The sequence below is a fragment of the Schistocerca nitens genome, chromosome 8 (assembly GCF_023898315.1).
Source record: "Schistocerca nitens isolate TAMUIC-IGC-003100 chromosome 8, iqSchNite1.1, whole genome shotgun sequence".
Classification (NCBI taxonomy): domain Eukaryota; kingdom Metazoa; phylum Arthropoda; class Insecta; order Orthoptera; family Acrididae; genus Schistocerca; species Schistocerca nitens.
This window is the reverse complement of record NC_064621.1, coordinates 300,711,786-300,730,320: the sequence shown is the minus strand read 5'-3', so window position 1 is coordinate 300,730,320 and position 18,535 is coordinate 300,711,786. Positions and strand designations below refer to the sequence as shown.

Sequence of the window (18,535 nt, the reverse complement as noted above, 5' to 3'; positions counted from 1 at the left end):
CCCTCCTCATCACCCATTATCACCATGGACTGGAACAACTGAACCATATCATTTGCCAGGGCTGTGATTATCTATTATCTTGCCCTTAAATGATGGACATCCTATCCAAGATCCCTTCCATCTCTCTTAAAGCGGTATTCTATCACCCACCCAACCTACACAACAACCTAGTCCATCCGTAAGCCACTCTCCACTCCCAACCTTTTGCCTCAGGTATCGTATCTCTGTGGAAGACCTAGGTGCAAGGCCTGCCCAATCCACTCACTCAGTACTTCCTACCCTAGTCCTGTAACAGGCTTATCCTATCCCAACAGAAGCAGGGCTATATGTGAAAACAGTCATTCATATGCTAACTTTGCTGCAATGATGGCACAGCTTTTTATGTTGCTATCACAAGCAACCAGCTGTCCACCAGAATGAATGGTCACTGCCGAACTGTGGTGAAGAACAAAGTTGACCAAAGTGGCACAACATGCAGCTTAGCACAGAATGCTCCAAACCATGATTGCTTCACAACCCACACCATCTGGATCCTGCCCTTCACCACCAGCTTTTATAAACTACCCAGAAAGCAGTTATCCTTGCAACTCATCTTTCACTCCCATAGCCCTCCTAACCTCCGTCTCCATTAATCCACTCTTCCCACACCCTTCACCCAACAGTTTTCCCTTGCTCTATCCTATCACCTCCTCCCAATTCACATCTCCACATCACCTTCATTGCGTTCTACTCAAAAGTGCCCCAGCACTTGTGCATTTCATGCCTGTCCGAAGCACCTGCCCCCCCCCCCCCCCCCCCCCGCCCCTCCGTCCCGCCACTTCCTAGCCGCAAACCGGCTGCCTCGCTCCAAGCTGCTAACTACCCATCCTCAACCACTCTTCCTACCTTCTGCCTCTCTCTCCCTCTACCTAACTCACCCAACACAGTCCCTACCCAAGACTAGTCCAGCTGCTGTACTGTGATCCAGGCACTGTGCATACAGCCAGCACTATGTAGGGGCATGGCACAGGCAAAGGCATGTGTGTACAAGTATGTGGTTATGTGTGTGAACATGGGAGTGAGTGTGCATGCATATTCATATGCACATGTTTGTGTGGGTATTTGTATTCTCACTCATTAACTGCTTTATTCCAAAAGCCAGCAAGTTATCTTTCTTTTTTCTGTGTGCCTGCTGTTGACTATGTTTCTACTGTTTGGTGAGTGGTCTCCTTTACTCCTAAATTACTCATAATATAAGTATCCCATAAAAACATTTTAAAGGGAAGCAAATATCAGGACATAGAAAATTTTCTGATGGATTAAAACAGTGTGTTGGATTGGGACTCAAACTTTGGATCTTTGCCTTTCACGTGAAAGTGCTCTGTCAACTGAGCTATCCAAGCATATTGCCCAGTCCACTATCACAACCTTACTCCCACCAGTACCTCATCTCCTACTTTGGTGCATTCTAGGATCAGTTCCATGAGTCTAAATTTTCATTAACAACTTTTCTGTGACATATTTTAGAGAGTTTAAAACACTGATGGAACTTCTGAAGCATCATATCTATAATCTGGCGTGCTTTTAACAACCGACTTTGAAATCAAATAGAAAACAAGTGGAAGTAAGATGTAGAACGTCAACTATTTTTTGCAATATTGTAATGTAGGAATGTAAAATAAGGTAGTGATGTTACACATTTCTCCCAAATTTTATGATAAAATTTACATGATAATGCAAAATTGCCACTACACATAGATAAATATGCCACAGTTTTTCTTCCAGGATTATTTATTGGAAGGTAATGATTTTGTGCATGAAAATGACACGAAATGAACTATATCCATCATGCAAAGATTGTAGGCCAATTGAATGTTAGCAAGCCAAAAAGTGTAACCAAACCTTTTATTCTGATATAAATTCACAAGATGACTAACTACCATACTTTGAGGAACAGCAAGTCAATAATTATACAGAGAAGGATGGAATAACATCAGATTTAGGGGTGTGGGTTCTTTCTACAAAAGGGACCTCCTTGTATATATCTTGTTCTTTTCTGCATTTTATTTCATTGGAGTTTTTGCTTTCTTTGTAAGACTATTGATAATCTGTTGCTTCTCAGTCTACTAACTACACAATTTTGTTACTGTATCTCAATGTGACTGTATCTTTAACTTGATTAATCCTCTCCGGTGGAAGTATAAGTTAGAACTGAAACTTTTATGAAGACTCAGAGACACTTTTTGATGGCAACCTCAGAGAACACAGTGCTTTTGATATCTTCATTTATGGTCTCAGTAGATAAAATCATTGTGAAGTTTTATGATACATTGATCATAATCTAGTAAGCTTGTGAACTGCAAAGGGGAGCCTAAGTGTAAGTGTAATTGTAATTTTTCACTCCTCACAATTTAACTTGTGGTATTATAACGTTACAAGAATGCTTAACAGTTAAATAAAGAGATATCAAGTTATGATAACATTAAAATAGACAAAAAGAAGGAAAAGTTATCCATTTGTATTCATCAATTACTGAGGTAGCCATGTTTACTACAACAAATAATTAAACTGCAACCATGATTAAGGGTCAATATCTAACGAAACAATACAGTAGAAGTAACTGGTTAGCTTTCATTAGAACTCTAGCACACTGGGTTATATCTATATCCATTACTGTTTGATAGTAATGAATAAGTGTCTACAACACGTACGGGGAGCGTCTCCAGCATCCAGTACAAAGACACTGGTACTAGCCATCAAGACACCATCCTCAGGAGCTGCTTCTGTGTAGATATCCTTTGTCACAGTTCTTGCGAGTGGTTCCAGATCATCTGGACATGCTGGTTCAGAACATGTACCAGCTGTAACATAATAATTACAATGTGAAAATTTATTTGATAATTTTATTTCGAATGCAATAAAAATATATATTGTCTAATTTACAGGAGTATCTAAATCAAGATCAAGAGGCATAACAATAACTTTACAAAAGTAGTTAAGCCATATGTTTCATGAATGAAGACTCCTACAGGATTTTATTTTATTTTAGCTCTTTTTCAGAAAATCAAGAGAATAGTGAAACATTTACAGTCAATCATAATTTTACTTATCCGTACATAGTTATGCTATTCTTTTAATGTAACCCTTTACTCTTCCACATCTGCAAATTTTCTCCTTGATGACGAATCAGTAGAACACAATGGATAAATTAATTAAATAAACAAAAATTCTTCCAGGTACATGTGTGCAATCTCTAAAATCTCTTAAAAACTGTCTTATGACAGTGGTAATGACAATTAAAAAGAAACAAATTTGTATTATTGGCAATCACTTGTCATCAAGGAGAAAATGTACAGTGGACTGACTGACAAAATTCCAAGAGTTTTGAAGATGACTCTGCAAGGTATTTGATTTTGTACTTTACACAGTACTTTCAGTGCTCACTTCTGCTAAATGGATACTTAATTTAATTCAACTAAATTATCTCAGAAGATAATTACATAAGCAACAGGAGTTGAAAATAAGCAAAATGAGCCAGCACATTAGACTTCAACACAATTACAGATACTTTTAAAATGCAGAACTGACCAAACTTTACTTTTTAATGTGTTGAATCTATTTTAAATCACTAGTCAGTTGGACTGCAAGGAATTATACACACATTTTCATTCGATGTGTACCACTGACGTCTATCTGAAGAATCAGCAAGTTGTTTATATTTTTTAAAAGACACCATATTCGCCATTGACTGTTGACTATGATATATTTCAAGAAGTTCTACGTGAATGTGAATCCCATCCATGAAAAGCAAAACATTTTTATTTGTCTGAAATGACATAATATAGGTCTTTGTGATATTAATATTCAGAACAGTAGCTGCGAAACAGCTGCAGTCCTCTTTAGCTATCAAAACAGCTGTAGTCCTCTTTAGCTATCATCTGGGCCATGTCTGATGCAGCTGCATCATCAGCAAACATGACATGTTCTGAATGACACTTTCAAGTCCCTGAAACTTCATTTACATAAATTAGGAATAGGACAATAAACACTACCATACTTTGTGGGAATATTTTATGTGCCCTGATTTCAGGTCTAGTTTCATAGTTATGACACATTTAGTTGGTGTGAGCCACTGCTTTCTGTTGCAGATTCCTTCCATGCAAGAGGGTTAGGATTAATCCTGTAATATACACTGTTTTCCCAAGTACAGTTTAATAGGCCATACAGACAAAGACTTTGGTGAGGTGACAGAACATACCAACAGAATAGTTGTTGATTAATTCTTTTCCACTTAGAACAGCATTTGCTGTCATGATTGTTCATAGTGAAAGTTAAAACTGTGGAATTCAATCTTGGGTCCTTGGCCTTTGTGGACAGTGCATTATCATTATGTTATTCTAGCATGCCTTCCCACAATTCCTGCAAGAGTCATGGGTTTCCCCACTTTCCTTTTACAATCTGCAGAGGCTCCCACAATGCTGTGGGGCTAGTACCCCCAAGAGAAAGGACAGCAGTCTGTTTGGCTTATCCACAGCTTCAGGACTGGAGTTGAGGATTAATTTTTTTACTCTAGGCAAAGTAATTGTTGTTTTGTTCTGAAAGGTTTCTTTGTAGTGAATGATTTGCAAAAGCCAATTTGAGTGATGGTTAAAAGGTCTGGCTGTCAAAAATGCCTCACTATTCTAACAAAGGCTAATTTCTCAAAACGGAGAAATAAAACAGCAACCAACAAACTAATCTTTGCTGAGAACAAAACAATTTGTAGCTAAAATAGTGTTACATTTGCAAAATAGCTTCCAATAGTCTATGTCTTTACCACTAAGTACTGCTCTGGTACAGATATATAGATGATTGTGTGTCTGTTGTGACCCAAAAGTTACTCAAAACTCATCTTACTGTAATCACAATCTGTGACCAGTATTGCAGTTGACATCTTACAGTCCTTAAGAAGTTAGTAAGACCGTTACATGCTGATGCTGTTCAGTCTACACATATTGTTACTAATGCTACTGTCTCACCATCTGTTTCAAGCAGGACAAGCCTCCAATACAAGCATTAATAAAGTTAATAAAGGTGCCAAAATTGGTGCATAACACAATAAATTTGCTCACCTACACTGTTCTTCTGGACCTGATACCAGTATCACCAAAAACATAGTTTACAACAAAACAGACGGGGTCAGGAAACAGATCTGAATCTATACAAAGAGCTCAAGATGACCTTTGGAGTGTTATCACTTTTGACAGTGAGAAAGTGAAACAAAACTAATGATTTAGTGTTCTTTTCATTGGTCCCCTTCCTAAGGGATGCTCCTGTCCACTCTCTTTGAGTGCTGTTGAATGGGTTTTGACCAAAATTTATATTATGAATTTTTGCCTTGTTTCACAAAACTTTATTATTTTGTATAGAAATAATAAAGTTTTGTGAAATGAGGCAAAACGTTTATCATTTAGTTAATATAAAATACAATGTTTCCCCAGCAATCCACAGTTGAACCTATTAAAATGACCAAAAATGTCTCTTTATTCTAGTGAGGTACATTAATGTGGTAATTTGTAAATTTCACACAGGGTGGAATTTGAACTTACGACACTACCACACAGAAACACTTTTGTCTGTTGATTAACACACTATGCTATGGATTGTAACACTAGGCTCACAGTTATGTCCTTGATCACAACTATCTACAGGTATGCCTTTTTGACATTTACGAGTCTTGGAATAAAGTGGTGCAGATTTTCTTTTACATTTATCAAGAGGAGTAGCTCCTTTGGATCACATACTCTAACACAAACACTGTAAATAGATTTTTGGAGCGATATACACACATTATAAGATAAGCGTTAGGATCCTACTTTTTTTTCATGTTGTGCATGTGCTACGTACCTTTGCAGACTGCAATGTCACATTGCAAATTGACTTGTGTGCTGTCTGGAAACCTGAACATGGAGTAAATGGTGGCCTCTGCCCATCCTTCCTTTTGGTTGTACTTGAGTGGTGATATCACCTGACGTGACACAGGACACCTGCAGAAAAAGATTACAACTGACATAAGCCATACAAATTAGTCTTTAGAGCCTAAACAGTAATGTACTTCCATTATTAAATGTTCCTTTGATTCTCATTATATGTCATTAATTAAAGTTCAGTGCTTAAATCTTACAGAAAATTTTCTTCATGGTATAGAAATTTAAAAACATCAGTGATGATATCATCCTGAAGAAGCTAGGCTCACTTGTGTAAAATGGAAAGTGACACCATAAACAGTAAACCCATTTGATTATAATTTTATTCACATAATAAGGACATTAGAAGTATAAGCACACAAATACTGCATAACACCACATCTAGCTTTGATAAATACCTCAATTCAGCAAGAAAGAGAGTTCACAAGTTCTTAGGAATGTCGTATACAGCTGAAGCCGTCATTCACGATCAGACCCTGTTAAGCTACTAAACAGAGGGGATGTTGACATCTGTGTTTCACATGTTGTTCCAAATAGTCACACTGATTTTCCACAGGGAGAAGACCGGGTGATTTAATGCACAAGATGAGATCTGATAGTGTGCCTGACTGTTCAACAAACCAGGAACATATGTGTGCATCTAACGACACAGCTGTTGTCACCTTGGAAGCCAGGAGTGTCCACAGCAAGCACATCATGGATGTATAGAAAAAAGTGGTGTTTAAATAAGTATCTGTGTCTATTTTTGTCGTAACTTGAATGATCAAGCCCAAGTCATGATAAGAAAAACATGGTCCATCAGTGTTCTCTAAGACTTGCAGAATTTGATATGAGGCAAAACTGTGACTCATTGGGTCACATTAGGCCTACACACCCTCAGTCAGCTACTATAAAATTTCTCTGTTTCCTTTTTTATGGAGTAGTTTGAGGAAAGAGCATTAAATATGGCTCCGTTTCAGCCATCTTTGTTTCACTGATACATTGACAACATATTTTTGGTGTGGCCATATGATGCCGGAGCTCTAGAGTAATAGATCCATAACAGGACTAGCATGTATCCGAACATCTGATTAAATGTTGAGACAGAGACAGAGGGAAAGCTATCATTTTTAGATTTCTTGGTTGAACAAAAATTGAATGGGTGGCTTGATCGCTGAGTATACCAAAAGCCAACACATGCTATTTTGTACTCAGTACACAGAGCTCTCACTACTCAGTCCAGAAGAGAACTATTTTGATTATATTAACGTATATAGCTGCAGCCGTCTGTGAAAGGACCACCTGGGTTCTGAGATTAATCAGCTGAAGCACGTGTTCTGAAACTACAGTTATGGGGCTCGAAATAGAAAGTTACTGTTCTCCAAGAACTGAAAAGCTGAAAACACAAAAATGTTGAATGATCATATGATGATATGCTTATTGCGCTTCTTACTTTCTACCGAGCTATAACTAGCAAAATAGGTAGGATTCTGGCAGGAAGAGGCACAAGACCTATTTTCCAACCATCTAAAAATATGAAGGAGATGTTGCACCTGGTTAAGGGTAGTTCTGGACTGAGGATAACTGGAATTTATAAGATTCTTCATGAAGAATGTGGAAGGAACTCCATCAATTAGTCTAGCCTTACTGGTACTCCTATGCAGAACATGAGAGGTACATCAAAAATCAAGAACTTGCAAATTCAGCAGTTGCTGAGCACAGTCTCACAAATAAATGCATAATAATAGTAGCTAAAAACAAAGATGATGTGACTTACCAAATGAAAGTGCTGGCAGGTCGACACACACACAAACGAACACAAACATACACACAAAATTCAAGCTTTCGCAACAAACTGTTGCCTCATCAGGAAAGAGGGAAGGAGAGGGAAAGACGAAAGGATGTGGTTTTTAAGGGAGAAGGTAAGGAGTCATTCCAATCCCGGGAGCGGAAAGACTTACCTTAGGGGGGAAAAAGGACGGGTATACACTCGCACACACACACATATCCATCCACACATATACAGACACAAGCAGACATCTCACAAGCAGACATATTTAAAGACAAAGAGTAAGTCTTTCCGCTCCCGGGATTGGAATGACTCCTTACCTTCTCCCTTAAAACCCACATCCTTTCGTCTTTCCCTCTCCTTCCCTCTTTCCTGATGAGGCAACAGTTTGTTGAGAAAGCTTGAATTTTGTGTGTATGTTTGTGTTCGTTTGTGTGTCTGTCAACCTGCCAGCACTTTCATTTGGTAAGTCACATCATCTTTGTTTTTAGATATATTTTTCCTACGTGGAATGTTTCCCTCTATTATAACCATAATAATAGTAGGGTGGCTGGACGTTTTCTGGTGAAGCTGCATTGTTGCTAGATTTCTAATAACACCATAGATGATGTCACCATGCACTGTTCCAAATTTTATCCCTTAACTATTTCCTCCACCTCTCAGACATCATGTCGGACCTACTAAGTACCAGCATAGAAAATGAGGGAAACAAAAAAATTTTGGGAATTCAAAATAGCCACACTATGCTGGAGTATTTCACCCATTCTTCTGGTGGCCCATGCCATTTGCGTTAATCAAGAAATACAAAAACCTAGTATGGGCAATTTTCCTGTTTGTGGAAAACCTAGACTGCAAATCTGGGGCACTGGCACAGCCAGCAGGGTTGACAAGTTTCTCCCACCCTATACCATCACAACCAAAGACAGTGGACCTCAGGCAAATAACACAGCCTGCCAAATTTTTGACGAGATCCCAATGATGTGACAATCCAAGATGGTGATCCAATATAGCACCTCTGTTGACACTGACACAACCTGCAAGGTTGCCAGATTTTCCAATCACTGGCACAGCCTGTTTGGTTGCCAGGTCAATAATGCAAAGTTTGGAATCCTGGCCTAAATTTAAAATGTGGAAAATTCAAATACCCCCTCTGGATTTCCCCGTCTGTGTGCCAACATCGATGAGATCCCATGTGAGTCAAAGTGTCCAGTAGCCTTGCCAAGTCCAGTATACTGTCTGACAAGGAGTGTTGAAAGTGCTTATCTATCTCCTACATCACCAAAGAGCACATCTGCCCTAAGTTAAATGTTGCAGCAAAATTCAAAAAATCCAAGACTGTAGCTCCGATCACTATCACTAGCTTGTTATTTGTGATGGTGCCAGAGTCGCCCTGTGATGCCACAAAAGATGTGTTTTAAATTAAAATGGCAGGGAAATTTGAAAATACATGAAGCACACTTATGCTTCATTGCATATTGAAAAATGCAGGGAAATACAAAATTGTCCTAATTTTAAAATGTCAGCAGCTGTGCAATGGCTCTCACATACATTCTTCAGCACTGCATTATTTCATGTGCCCGGGAGGGAATTTCAAAAATTGGATAGGATTTATGAAATGGTTCAAGAGTTGAAAGGTCCATGTACTGTGTTTTTAAAATACATTACAAAAAAATTATGTGTGGCATGGGTGGCAGCTAGTAAACAAGACAGCCTAGTCAATAGCCAGGCAGCACAGCGCCATCATAATATGGGAACTTAAACATGCATCAGGAATGTATTAACTTCATTTGAAACATAAAAACTTTTATGTAAAATGGTAAGTTGAATCATGACCATCATGCAGATATCGGTTTGTGGGAATTTTTTCTTTTTATGAGACTAGTGACCAACAGCCTAGTTGTGTACACTATTTTGAGAAAAAAAACCAATGCTACAACCAGTGGTAGATGTCAGACTCCAACACCTAGCGGTCAAGGGCCACATCAATTAGTTGACTCACACAGCAGAGTACCTATCTGACTTCTCACACAAGAGTGTACAGCCTACATAGCAGAGACATGCATCACACAGTTCGGTCAGCGCCAAACTATGCCGCAGCTGATAGTCAGGCTAGCCACTGGACACTCGAGTTAGCAGTCGTAGGACTACAGATGAATGTTGGGCAACCAGCTACCAGTGTGTGAGGCTAGCAGCTCTGTGAGTAGAATTGTAGTTGCAGTTGCAGTCCTTGCTGCTGACAGAGTTAAGATGCAGTGATATAATTGTTTGCTAATATTTTCTGCAAAGGAAATTTTAGGGAAAAAAAGACGGAAAATGTTAAAATGTGACATCCAAGCAACAATTCTACAGCTACCAAAATGCAAATATAACGTATAGGTTTTCTAGCGAGGCCCTGGGAGAGAAGGAATACATTAGAGTAATTCAGAGACATGCAGATTTATTTATTTATTTATTTATTTGAGAAATATTGTTGAGAAAATTAAGATAACATGCATTTGCAACAGTCTGCATTCGATTGCAGACAAAGATTTTTCCAGCCTAAACCAGTTGTCGAAACGGTCCACAAAGTCGACTTTCTAAGGCCACAGTGTGTAACTTGACAGAGTTATCATGAAAATCTTGTAGTTTCAATTGATGTAAATTTTTCTATTTGTGATAGAGAAACCCCTTTTTTGTGACAGTTGTGCATTGCTATATACTATATGATGTCTGTCCCCGGTAGCTGAGCGGTCAGCGTGACGGAATGTCAATCCTAAGGGCCCGAGTTTGATTCCCGGCTAGGTCGGAGACTTTCTCCACTCAGGGACTGGGTGTTGTGTTATCCTAATCATTCTCCCTTCATCCCCATCAACGCGCAAGTCACCAAAGTGGCGTCAAATTGAAATACTTGCACCCGGAGCAAGGTCTACCCGATGGGAGGCCCTAGTCACATGACTTTTTTTTTTTACTATATGACCAGTGACAAGTGCCACAGGTTTGCTATCAAGGATGATTGACCATACACCCATGCAAGAGCATCACAGAATACATGCAGTTGGTGTCACAAATTCATCAAGGGGTCTGGACCTCACAGAAAATCTCAAGGTCTGAGCAACAGAGTCAAAAATTAAGTTTATTGCCTGTGTGTGGGGTGGATGAGGGGGGGGGGGGGGGGGGGAGGTGGTGGTTGATGGAGGTGTCATCTGTCACTGGAAGGACTCGGACCATCATCAGCATGCTAACAGTAGTCATATGCTAACATTACAGATGTGAGAGTGATTGCATGTGTCTAATAGTGTCCCAGACATGATGTTCAGCACAGATGAAATTGGCTGCAGCAGCTGCTTGCAGACAGGTACAGGGGTGCTGAAGAGGCACTCCTGCCACTGCATTTGTTTAAATAAAGATGCAATTGTTCCTTTCATATTCCTGCCACAGGCATGAGTGCGCACACGTACATTCACACACACACACACACACACACACACACACACACACACACACCACAATTGATCTACCCATAGTTTTAACCTCAGGACAACCTGGCTTGGGGAAATCCAGTGGGGTTTCTGAATTTCCCACCATTTTAAGCTTAGAATATGATTCCAAACTTAGCACAAATGGCCCAGCAACAATGCAGGTGATGCTAGTGAGCTGGTAAACCTGGCAACCATGCAGTCTGCGCCATTACCCACAGATTTGCCATTGTGGATTCTAACATCATTCGGACATCATTGGAACCCTGGAAGTTGTGACAGTATCCTTAGGTTCACCATCTTGGATTGTGATGTTATAGGTCTTGGGAAATCTTATGAAACCTGGCAGCCATAATTGTGCATCACAATCTTTGATTTAAGTTACCTGGCAACCGTGCAAGCTGCACCAGTATCCTCAGATCCGACCTCTTTGATTTTCTAGCAATAGGACAAATGCTTATCCTGGATTTTTAAATTTCACACCATTTTGTAGATAGCACAAGTGGCGTGCGATATAAGAGGGGTGGGGAGTAAATGCCACAATTTCGCGATTTTTGGGCTCCCATCAGGTTAACAAAGGATTTCCTAAGTCAAGAACTTTGATTATACACTGCAGACCACCCACATACAACATACTAAAATTTCATAAAATTCGGATTTTTTTTATCGCCCAATCTACCCGCCGAGTGGACCCAATTGGGCAGGCATTTAACAAAGATGCCAATTATCCTGCAGAAGCTGTATTAAGAGAAGAATCTTAAAATATTCTTCAGCCATTACGTACTTGTACCGTAGAGTATACAAAGACAAGACAGGTACAGTGCGCATACAGGCACTTCAACGGTTATTTTTCCTGTACTCCATAATCGATTGGAAAGGAATGAAACCTTCCCCCAATGCAGTGCTATGTATCCTCTGCCAAGGACTTGCAATGGTTTTCAGAGTGTATCTACAGATGTAAATTTAGGTAAGCGAGGGCTAGTCAAGTTATATTGTTGTGATTCGTCAGTTTCTTTCAGCGTTATTTATTAGTCGAGCAGTCCATGGTTGTACTGCCAATCCACAGCGTCTAACGGACACAATATTTGGCGATGAAACACGTCGCCATCGTTACGTGCGCTGACGAACTGAGCTCCTGGGGGCGCGTTGCCGACTTCAAAAATGGTTCAAATGGCTCTGAGCACTATGGGACTCAACTGCTGAGGTCATAAGTCCCCTAGAACTTAGAACTACTTAAACCTAACTAACCTAAGGACATCACACACATCCATGCCCGAGGCAGGATTCGAACCTGCGACCGTAGCGGTCGCGCGGTTCCAGACTGTAGCGCCAGAACCGCTCGGCCACCAGCGGCCGGTTTGCCGACTTCAACTGATCATTGTGACCACCTGCCTAATAGCCGGTATGTTCATCTTTGGCACGGATAACAGAGGCGAAAAATCGTGACATGGAAGCAATGTGGCCTAGGTAGGTCTCTGCAGGGAGTTGGCACCACATCTGTACACGCAAGTCACCTAATTCCCGTAAATTCTGGGGAATGGGGCAATGAGCTCTGACACCACATTCAGTCACATCCCATGTGTGTTCCATTAGGTGCAGACCTAGCGAGTTGGGGGCCCAGCACATCAAACGGAGCCGGCCGGGGTGGCCGAGAGGTTCTAGGCGCTTGAGTCTGGAACCGCGCGACCGCTACGGTCGCAGGTTCGAATCCTGCCTCGGGCATGGGCATGTGTGATGTCCTTAGGTCAGTTAGGTTAACGTAGTTCTAAGTTCTAGGGGACTGATGACCTCAGAAGTTAAGTCCCATAGTCCTTAGAGCCATTTGAACCATTTGAACATCAAACGGAACTCGCCACTGTTTTCCTCGAACCACTCCATCACACTCCTGGCGTTGTGACATGACACATTACAGTAGAGTCTCGATAGTTCGAGTCTCGATAATTCGAGTTTGCAATAATCCGAGCCTCTTTTTTAAAAGAAAAGGTTGTAACGATCTACTTTCTTTTTTTTACTGACATGATAAATAATGTAAAAATCATTGCAAAAGATAGGTAGGGAGAGCACAGCTCAGAGACAAAGCAGACAACAATGCAATCAACACCGACGATTAGCTCGGTGCCCTGTTGCACGAACATCTGTTGTCAGTATGGCAAGAAATACTCCGACTGCTGCCGGCTGCTACCGATCAAAACTGGGGAGTTTATACGCTGCTGTAGTTCCCAGTAACTGTACTGTACAGTGTTGTGTGTCGTTTTGTTTGTTGTTTGTGTGTTCCGTTGAACACCTTACAAAGATGAGTGCTGTAACAAAAAAGAGGAAATTTGTGCCTTTGTATCTAAAATTAGAAGCACTAAGACCACTTGACAAAGTAGAAACAATAAAAAAACGTGCTCTCGAATATGATGTCGGTGAAGTTACTGTTGGTGACTGGCGAAGAAACCGACTTAAATTGGAACAGTTTTCTTCACAGAAATGCTCACACGAATCTCTCAGTCGAAGAAGTATAAAGAAGTCAGACTTCGAAAAAACAAGTGAGGCATTGTTCATGTGGTTTACCCAACAGAGACAGAAGGGTGTTCCGATTTCTGGTCCAATCTTGCAAGAAAAAGCTTCGTTTTTCAGAAACCAGCGGCAGGACATGACAATTTCGCTGCTACTGTGGACTCGCTCGACAAGTGAAAGAAGAGGTATGGAGTGCGTCAACTAGACGTATATGGAGAAAAACTCTCTGGTGACGCTCAGGCCGTTTCAAAATTTATCGTCGAGTTTAAAAAACTCCTAACTGACGAAAATTTGTCTAATGAACAAACATATAACTGACGAAACTGCGCTAAATTTTAAAATGTTACCAGCGAGAACACATGCTTCTTGTGAAGAAAAAAGTGCTCCTGGCCACAAAAAAAGCAAAGAGCGGCTCACAGTTATGGCAGCTTCAAATGCAACTGGAAACCACAAACTAAAACTTGTTGTGATTGGGAGGTCTGCCAAGCCAAGAGCATTCAAGAATGTATCCATCTCAGCTCTTCCGGTTGTCTATATACATCAGAATAATGCCTGGATGAATCAGGAAATCTTCAAGAACTGGTTTTTTAACTCATTTGTACCTGACAGCAAGAATTTTTTAAAAGAAAGGGGACTGCCATGCAAAGCAATTTTGCTCATGGATAATGCGTCCTCACATCCAAGTGCAGGAGAACTGCAGTGCGACGGTATCCGCGCCTTGTTCTTCCCACCAAACGTTACTTGTCTTATTCAGCCTATGGATCAGGGCGTTCTGGAATGTCTAAAAAAAAAAAAAAAGTATCGACGGCGATTGCTACAGTCAATCCTACATTCCGAAGACAACGAAAGCATTGTAGGAGCTTTGAAGAAAGTGACTTTGAAGGACGTCGTGTACTGGATGTACTGGATTAGCGAATTTCTAAGTCGTGGAGGAAAATTCTACAGGAAAGTATGCCAGACATAGAAACTGAAGATTTAGCAGATGAGGACGATCAACCACTGTGTAATTTAATCAGAAGATTGCCAGGGTGTGAAGAGGCAGGAGAGGTGGAAGTAGGCGACTGTTTAAATTCGGACGAACAGTTGGGAGTGACAGACTCTTCTATAATTGACATGGTTAACATTCCATCGCAGTGTGAGAGTGACGAGGATGACGAGGCAGAGGCTGCACCGATGATGAGTCACACCGATGGCTACGCTGCTCTCGAGGGCCGGCCGTGGTGGCCGTGCGGTTCTAGGCGCTGCAGTCCGGAACCGCGGGACTGCTACGGTCGCAGGTTTGAATCCTGCCTCGGGCATGGATGTGTGTGATGTCCTTAGGTTAGTTAGGTTTAAGTAGTTCTAAGTTCTAGGGGACTGATGACCTCAGATGTTAAGTCCCATAGTGCTCACAAGGGAACCTCCCCATCGCACCCCCTCATATTTAGTTATAAGTTGGCACAGTGGACAGGCCTTGAAAAACTGAACACAGATCAATCGAGAAAACAGGAAGAAGTTGTGTGGAACTATGGAAAAAATTAGTAAAATATACAAACTGAGTAGTCCATGTGCAAGATAAGCAACATCAAGAATATCGTCAGTTCAAGAGCGCCATGGTCCCGTGGTTAGCGTGAACAACTGCGGAACGAGAGGTCCTTGGTTCAAGTCTTCCCTCGGGTGAAAATTTTACTTTATTTATTTTCGCAAAGTTATGATCTGTAAGTTCGTTCATTGACGTCTGTGTTCACTGTAATAAGTTTAGTGTCTGTGTTTTGCGACCGCACCGCAAAACCGTGCGATTAGTAGACGAAAGTACGTTCCTCTCCAATGGGAGCCGAAAACATTTGATCGCAAGGTCATAGGACAACCGATTCCTCCACAGGAAAACACGTCTGATATATTCTATACGACACTGGTGACGGCATGTGCGTCACATGACAGGAATATGTTGTCGACCCACCTAACTTGTACATTTGGCGAGTGGGTAAAAAGATTCTTCTACCTTGCCCGATTTAGGTTTTCTTGTGGATGTGATAATAACTTCCAAAAAAGTGATGAAAACATAAGAGTTTGTCACATAAACTGCAACAAATGAATGCAACAGTTTCACAGTCAGACAGATTTCCCTGTGCTGTGTCAAAACATATGTTTTTAACGTTTTCCAATTTTTTCCGTGTGGTTCAAATGGTTCAAATGGCTCTGAGCACTATGGGACTCAACTGCTGAGGTCATTAGTCCCCTAGAACTTAGAACTAGTTAAACCTAACTAACCTAAGGACATCACAAACATCCATGCCCGAGGCAGGATTCGAACCTGCGACCGTAGCGGTCTTGCGGTTCCAGACTGCAGCGCCTTTAACCGCACGGCCACTTCGGCCGGCCTTTCCGTGTGTAGACCGTCAATTCCTGCATATGTCCAAGCAAATCTGAACATGTCCTGGAATTTTCGAGAGCGAAGTTGATTGTGTGAGTGCCTGAACTTTGATAATTGACACACGTCAATTGCTAGAAAATAAAAAAGTTAAAATTATTACTCAAGGGAAGACTTAAACCAAGGTCCTCTCGTCCCGCAGTTGTTTACGCTAACCACGAGACCACGGTCCTCCTCAGATCATATTGTCCTTGATGTGGCTTATGTTCCACATCGACTACTCAATTTGTATATTTTCCTTATTTTTTTCATAGTTAGACAAAACTTCTTCCTGTTTTCTTGATTGATCTGTGTTCAGTTTTTGAAGGCCTATCCACTGTGCCAACTTATAACTAAATCTGAGGGGGTTCGATGGGGAGGTTCCCTTGTCAGAGCCAACAGCCAACAGCTCTTGAGGCCGCCATATGCTACGTGGAACAACAGCCTGAGGCGACACCAACTGACCTACTGCTCCTGAGACGGGGGCGTGACATTGCCGTGAGGAAACGTTACAGCTTCGCCAAACAAAAGACACTTCACTATTACTTGTCTAAATAAATAATTATTGTTATTCTGCCAATGCAAATGCATGTGTAAATACTTTTATTTTAACGATGTTCATATTTTGATCTGTATTACTTACAAGATCGTAATATTTCTTTTTCCAATTTAAATTTCGATAGTCCGAGTTTTCGATAGTTCGAGGTGGTTCCGGTTCCGTCCACCTCGAACTATCGAGACTCTACAGTATCTTGCTGAAAAATGCTACTACCGGCGGGAAACATGATTATCATGAAGGGGTGTACGTGGTCTGCAACCAGCGTGCGACACTCCTTTGCCATCATGGTGCCTTGAATGAGTTCCACTACGCCCCTGGACACCCACGGGGAATGTTCCCCAGAGTATAAAAGAGCAGCCACTAGATTGTCTCCGCCCCGTCCCGGGATTCGCACCTTCGATTGGCATGGTGAAGAAGGTATCGGGATTCATCATACGATACAACGCTCTGCCAGTCCACCAATGTCCAATGTCGATCATCACGTGCCCATTTCAGTCGTAGTAGCCGATGTTGGGGTGTTATCATTGGCAAATGAGTGGGTCGTCAGCCGCAGAGGCCCATCTTTAGGAGTGTTCGGTGCACTAAGTGTTCACATACACACACTTGTACTCAGCCCAGCATTAAATTCTGATGTTAGTTCATCCACGGTTAGCTGCCTGTCCTGTTTTACCAGCATGCCCAGCCTACGATGTCCGCCATCTGTAATGAGGGATGCCCGCCCAACCCCACGACGCCTGGACGCGATTTCGCCTCGGTTTCGCTACGTTTTTAAGACCTCCACCACAGCTCTCCTCGACCATCCGACAATTCTTGCCGCTTCCGAAATGCTCGTGCAGAATCTCCGGGCCATTACAATCTGCCCGCGGTGAGATTCAGATAGATCGTGCGCCTCCTCCATTCTACGCACGGACAGCACTCTCACTGATACTACATGCACCGTGCGTGTGTCTGGCTAATATCATTCCTCGCCAGGAGACGCTGCAATCGCTTGAACGTTTTTATTTCGACAGTAGGTCATTATGTTCTGGCTGATCAGTGTACCCTCCGCGATCTGCGCTCGAGGACTCTTGCCTTGGCGCCTATGATAGCGTCGACGTAGTTGCTATGTCCGCCTTGATCGCCAGATCGTTGTGTTCATTGAGCGTCTTTTTTTTAGACCCAGTGCTGGTTTCCAAGCCCTGTTGGCATTAAGCCGTATTTCCGACTGATAAGACTGTTCCTGGCGCGAATTTCAGTGGCTTCTCGAACGACACTGTACCAATATCTGGGAGTCTGCGCTAAAATCCTGGACGTTCGTGTTCCATATCATGACCCTCTGACAAACAGTGCTCTGCTACCGCTAAGTTGGGGTACGTTAGTCGCTCGCTGGTGTTCTCAGCACTGTTTGTCCAATATATGTCTTGCCACATTGGCACGAAATCTGATATACCCCGCCCTTCTGCAAACCGATGTCATCTTTGACACTCCCCAATAACGCCTGTCTTTAATGGACGGTCAAAAGACAGTTTGGACGCTGTGCTTTTTCAGTATGCGCCTGACTTTCCCTGATAGCGCGCCAGTGTACGGTATAAAGACTGTGGCTATCTCTTCCTCCGTGATCTCTTCCGTCCCCACGGATTGCACTGTAGTGGTGGGGCAAATAGTGCACTTAATCTGCCATTCTGAGTATCTTTCATTTATTCTTTTTTTCTCGCAACACAGTTCTAAGGCGTTCCAGTTCCTGGCGCACATGTTCTGCGTCAGATGACATGCGCCCGCCCTATGTAGTAGTGTTTTTAGTACCGCAGCAACTATGCTGTGTGTTTTCTTCCGATACACACTGTGGCCCTCGGTGCCATCAGCTCTTCTGTTGACCGTGACGCCCAGGAATGGTAGTCTTCTTGTTTCTTCAGTCTCCACAGCGAATTTCATTTTGGT

The 18,535-nt window shown here is 41.8% G+C and overlaps 1 protein-coding gene across 1 annotated transcript in view; it reads right to left on the bottom strand.

The window, feature by feature from the left end:
* The window catches only part of LOC126198905 (uncharacterized), a 503,369-nt gene that overhangs the window by 8,937 nt on the left and 475,897 nt on the right, over positions 1-18,535 (bottom strand). Inside the window, exons 6-7 of the mRNA XM_049935532.1 lie at positions 5,866-6,005; positions 2,691-2,840 (exon numbers count right to left, since the gene is read on the bottom strand). Of these exons, the coding sequence (XP_049791489.1) occupies positions 2,691-2,840; positions 5,866-6,005 (290 nt within the window). The remainder of the gene's footprint in view (positions 1-2,690; positions 2,841-5,865; positions 6,006-18,535) is intronic.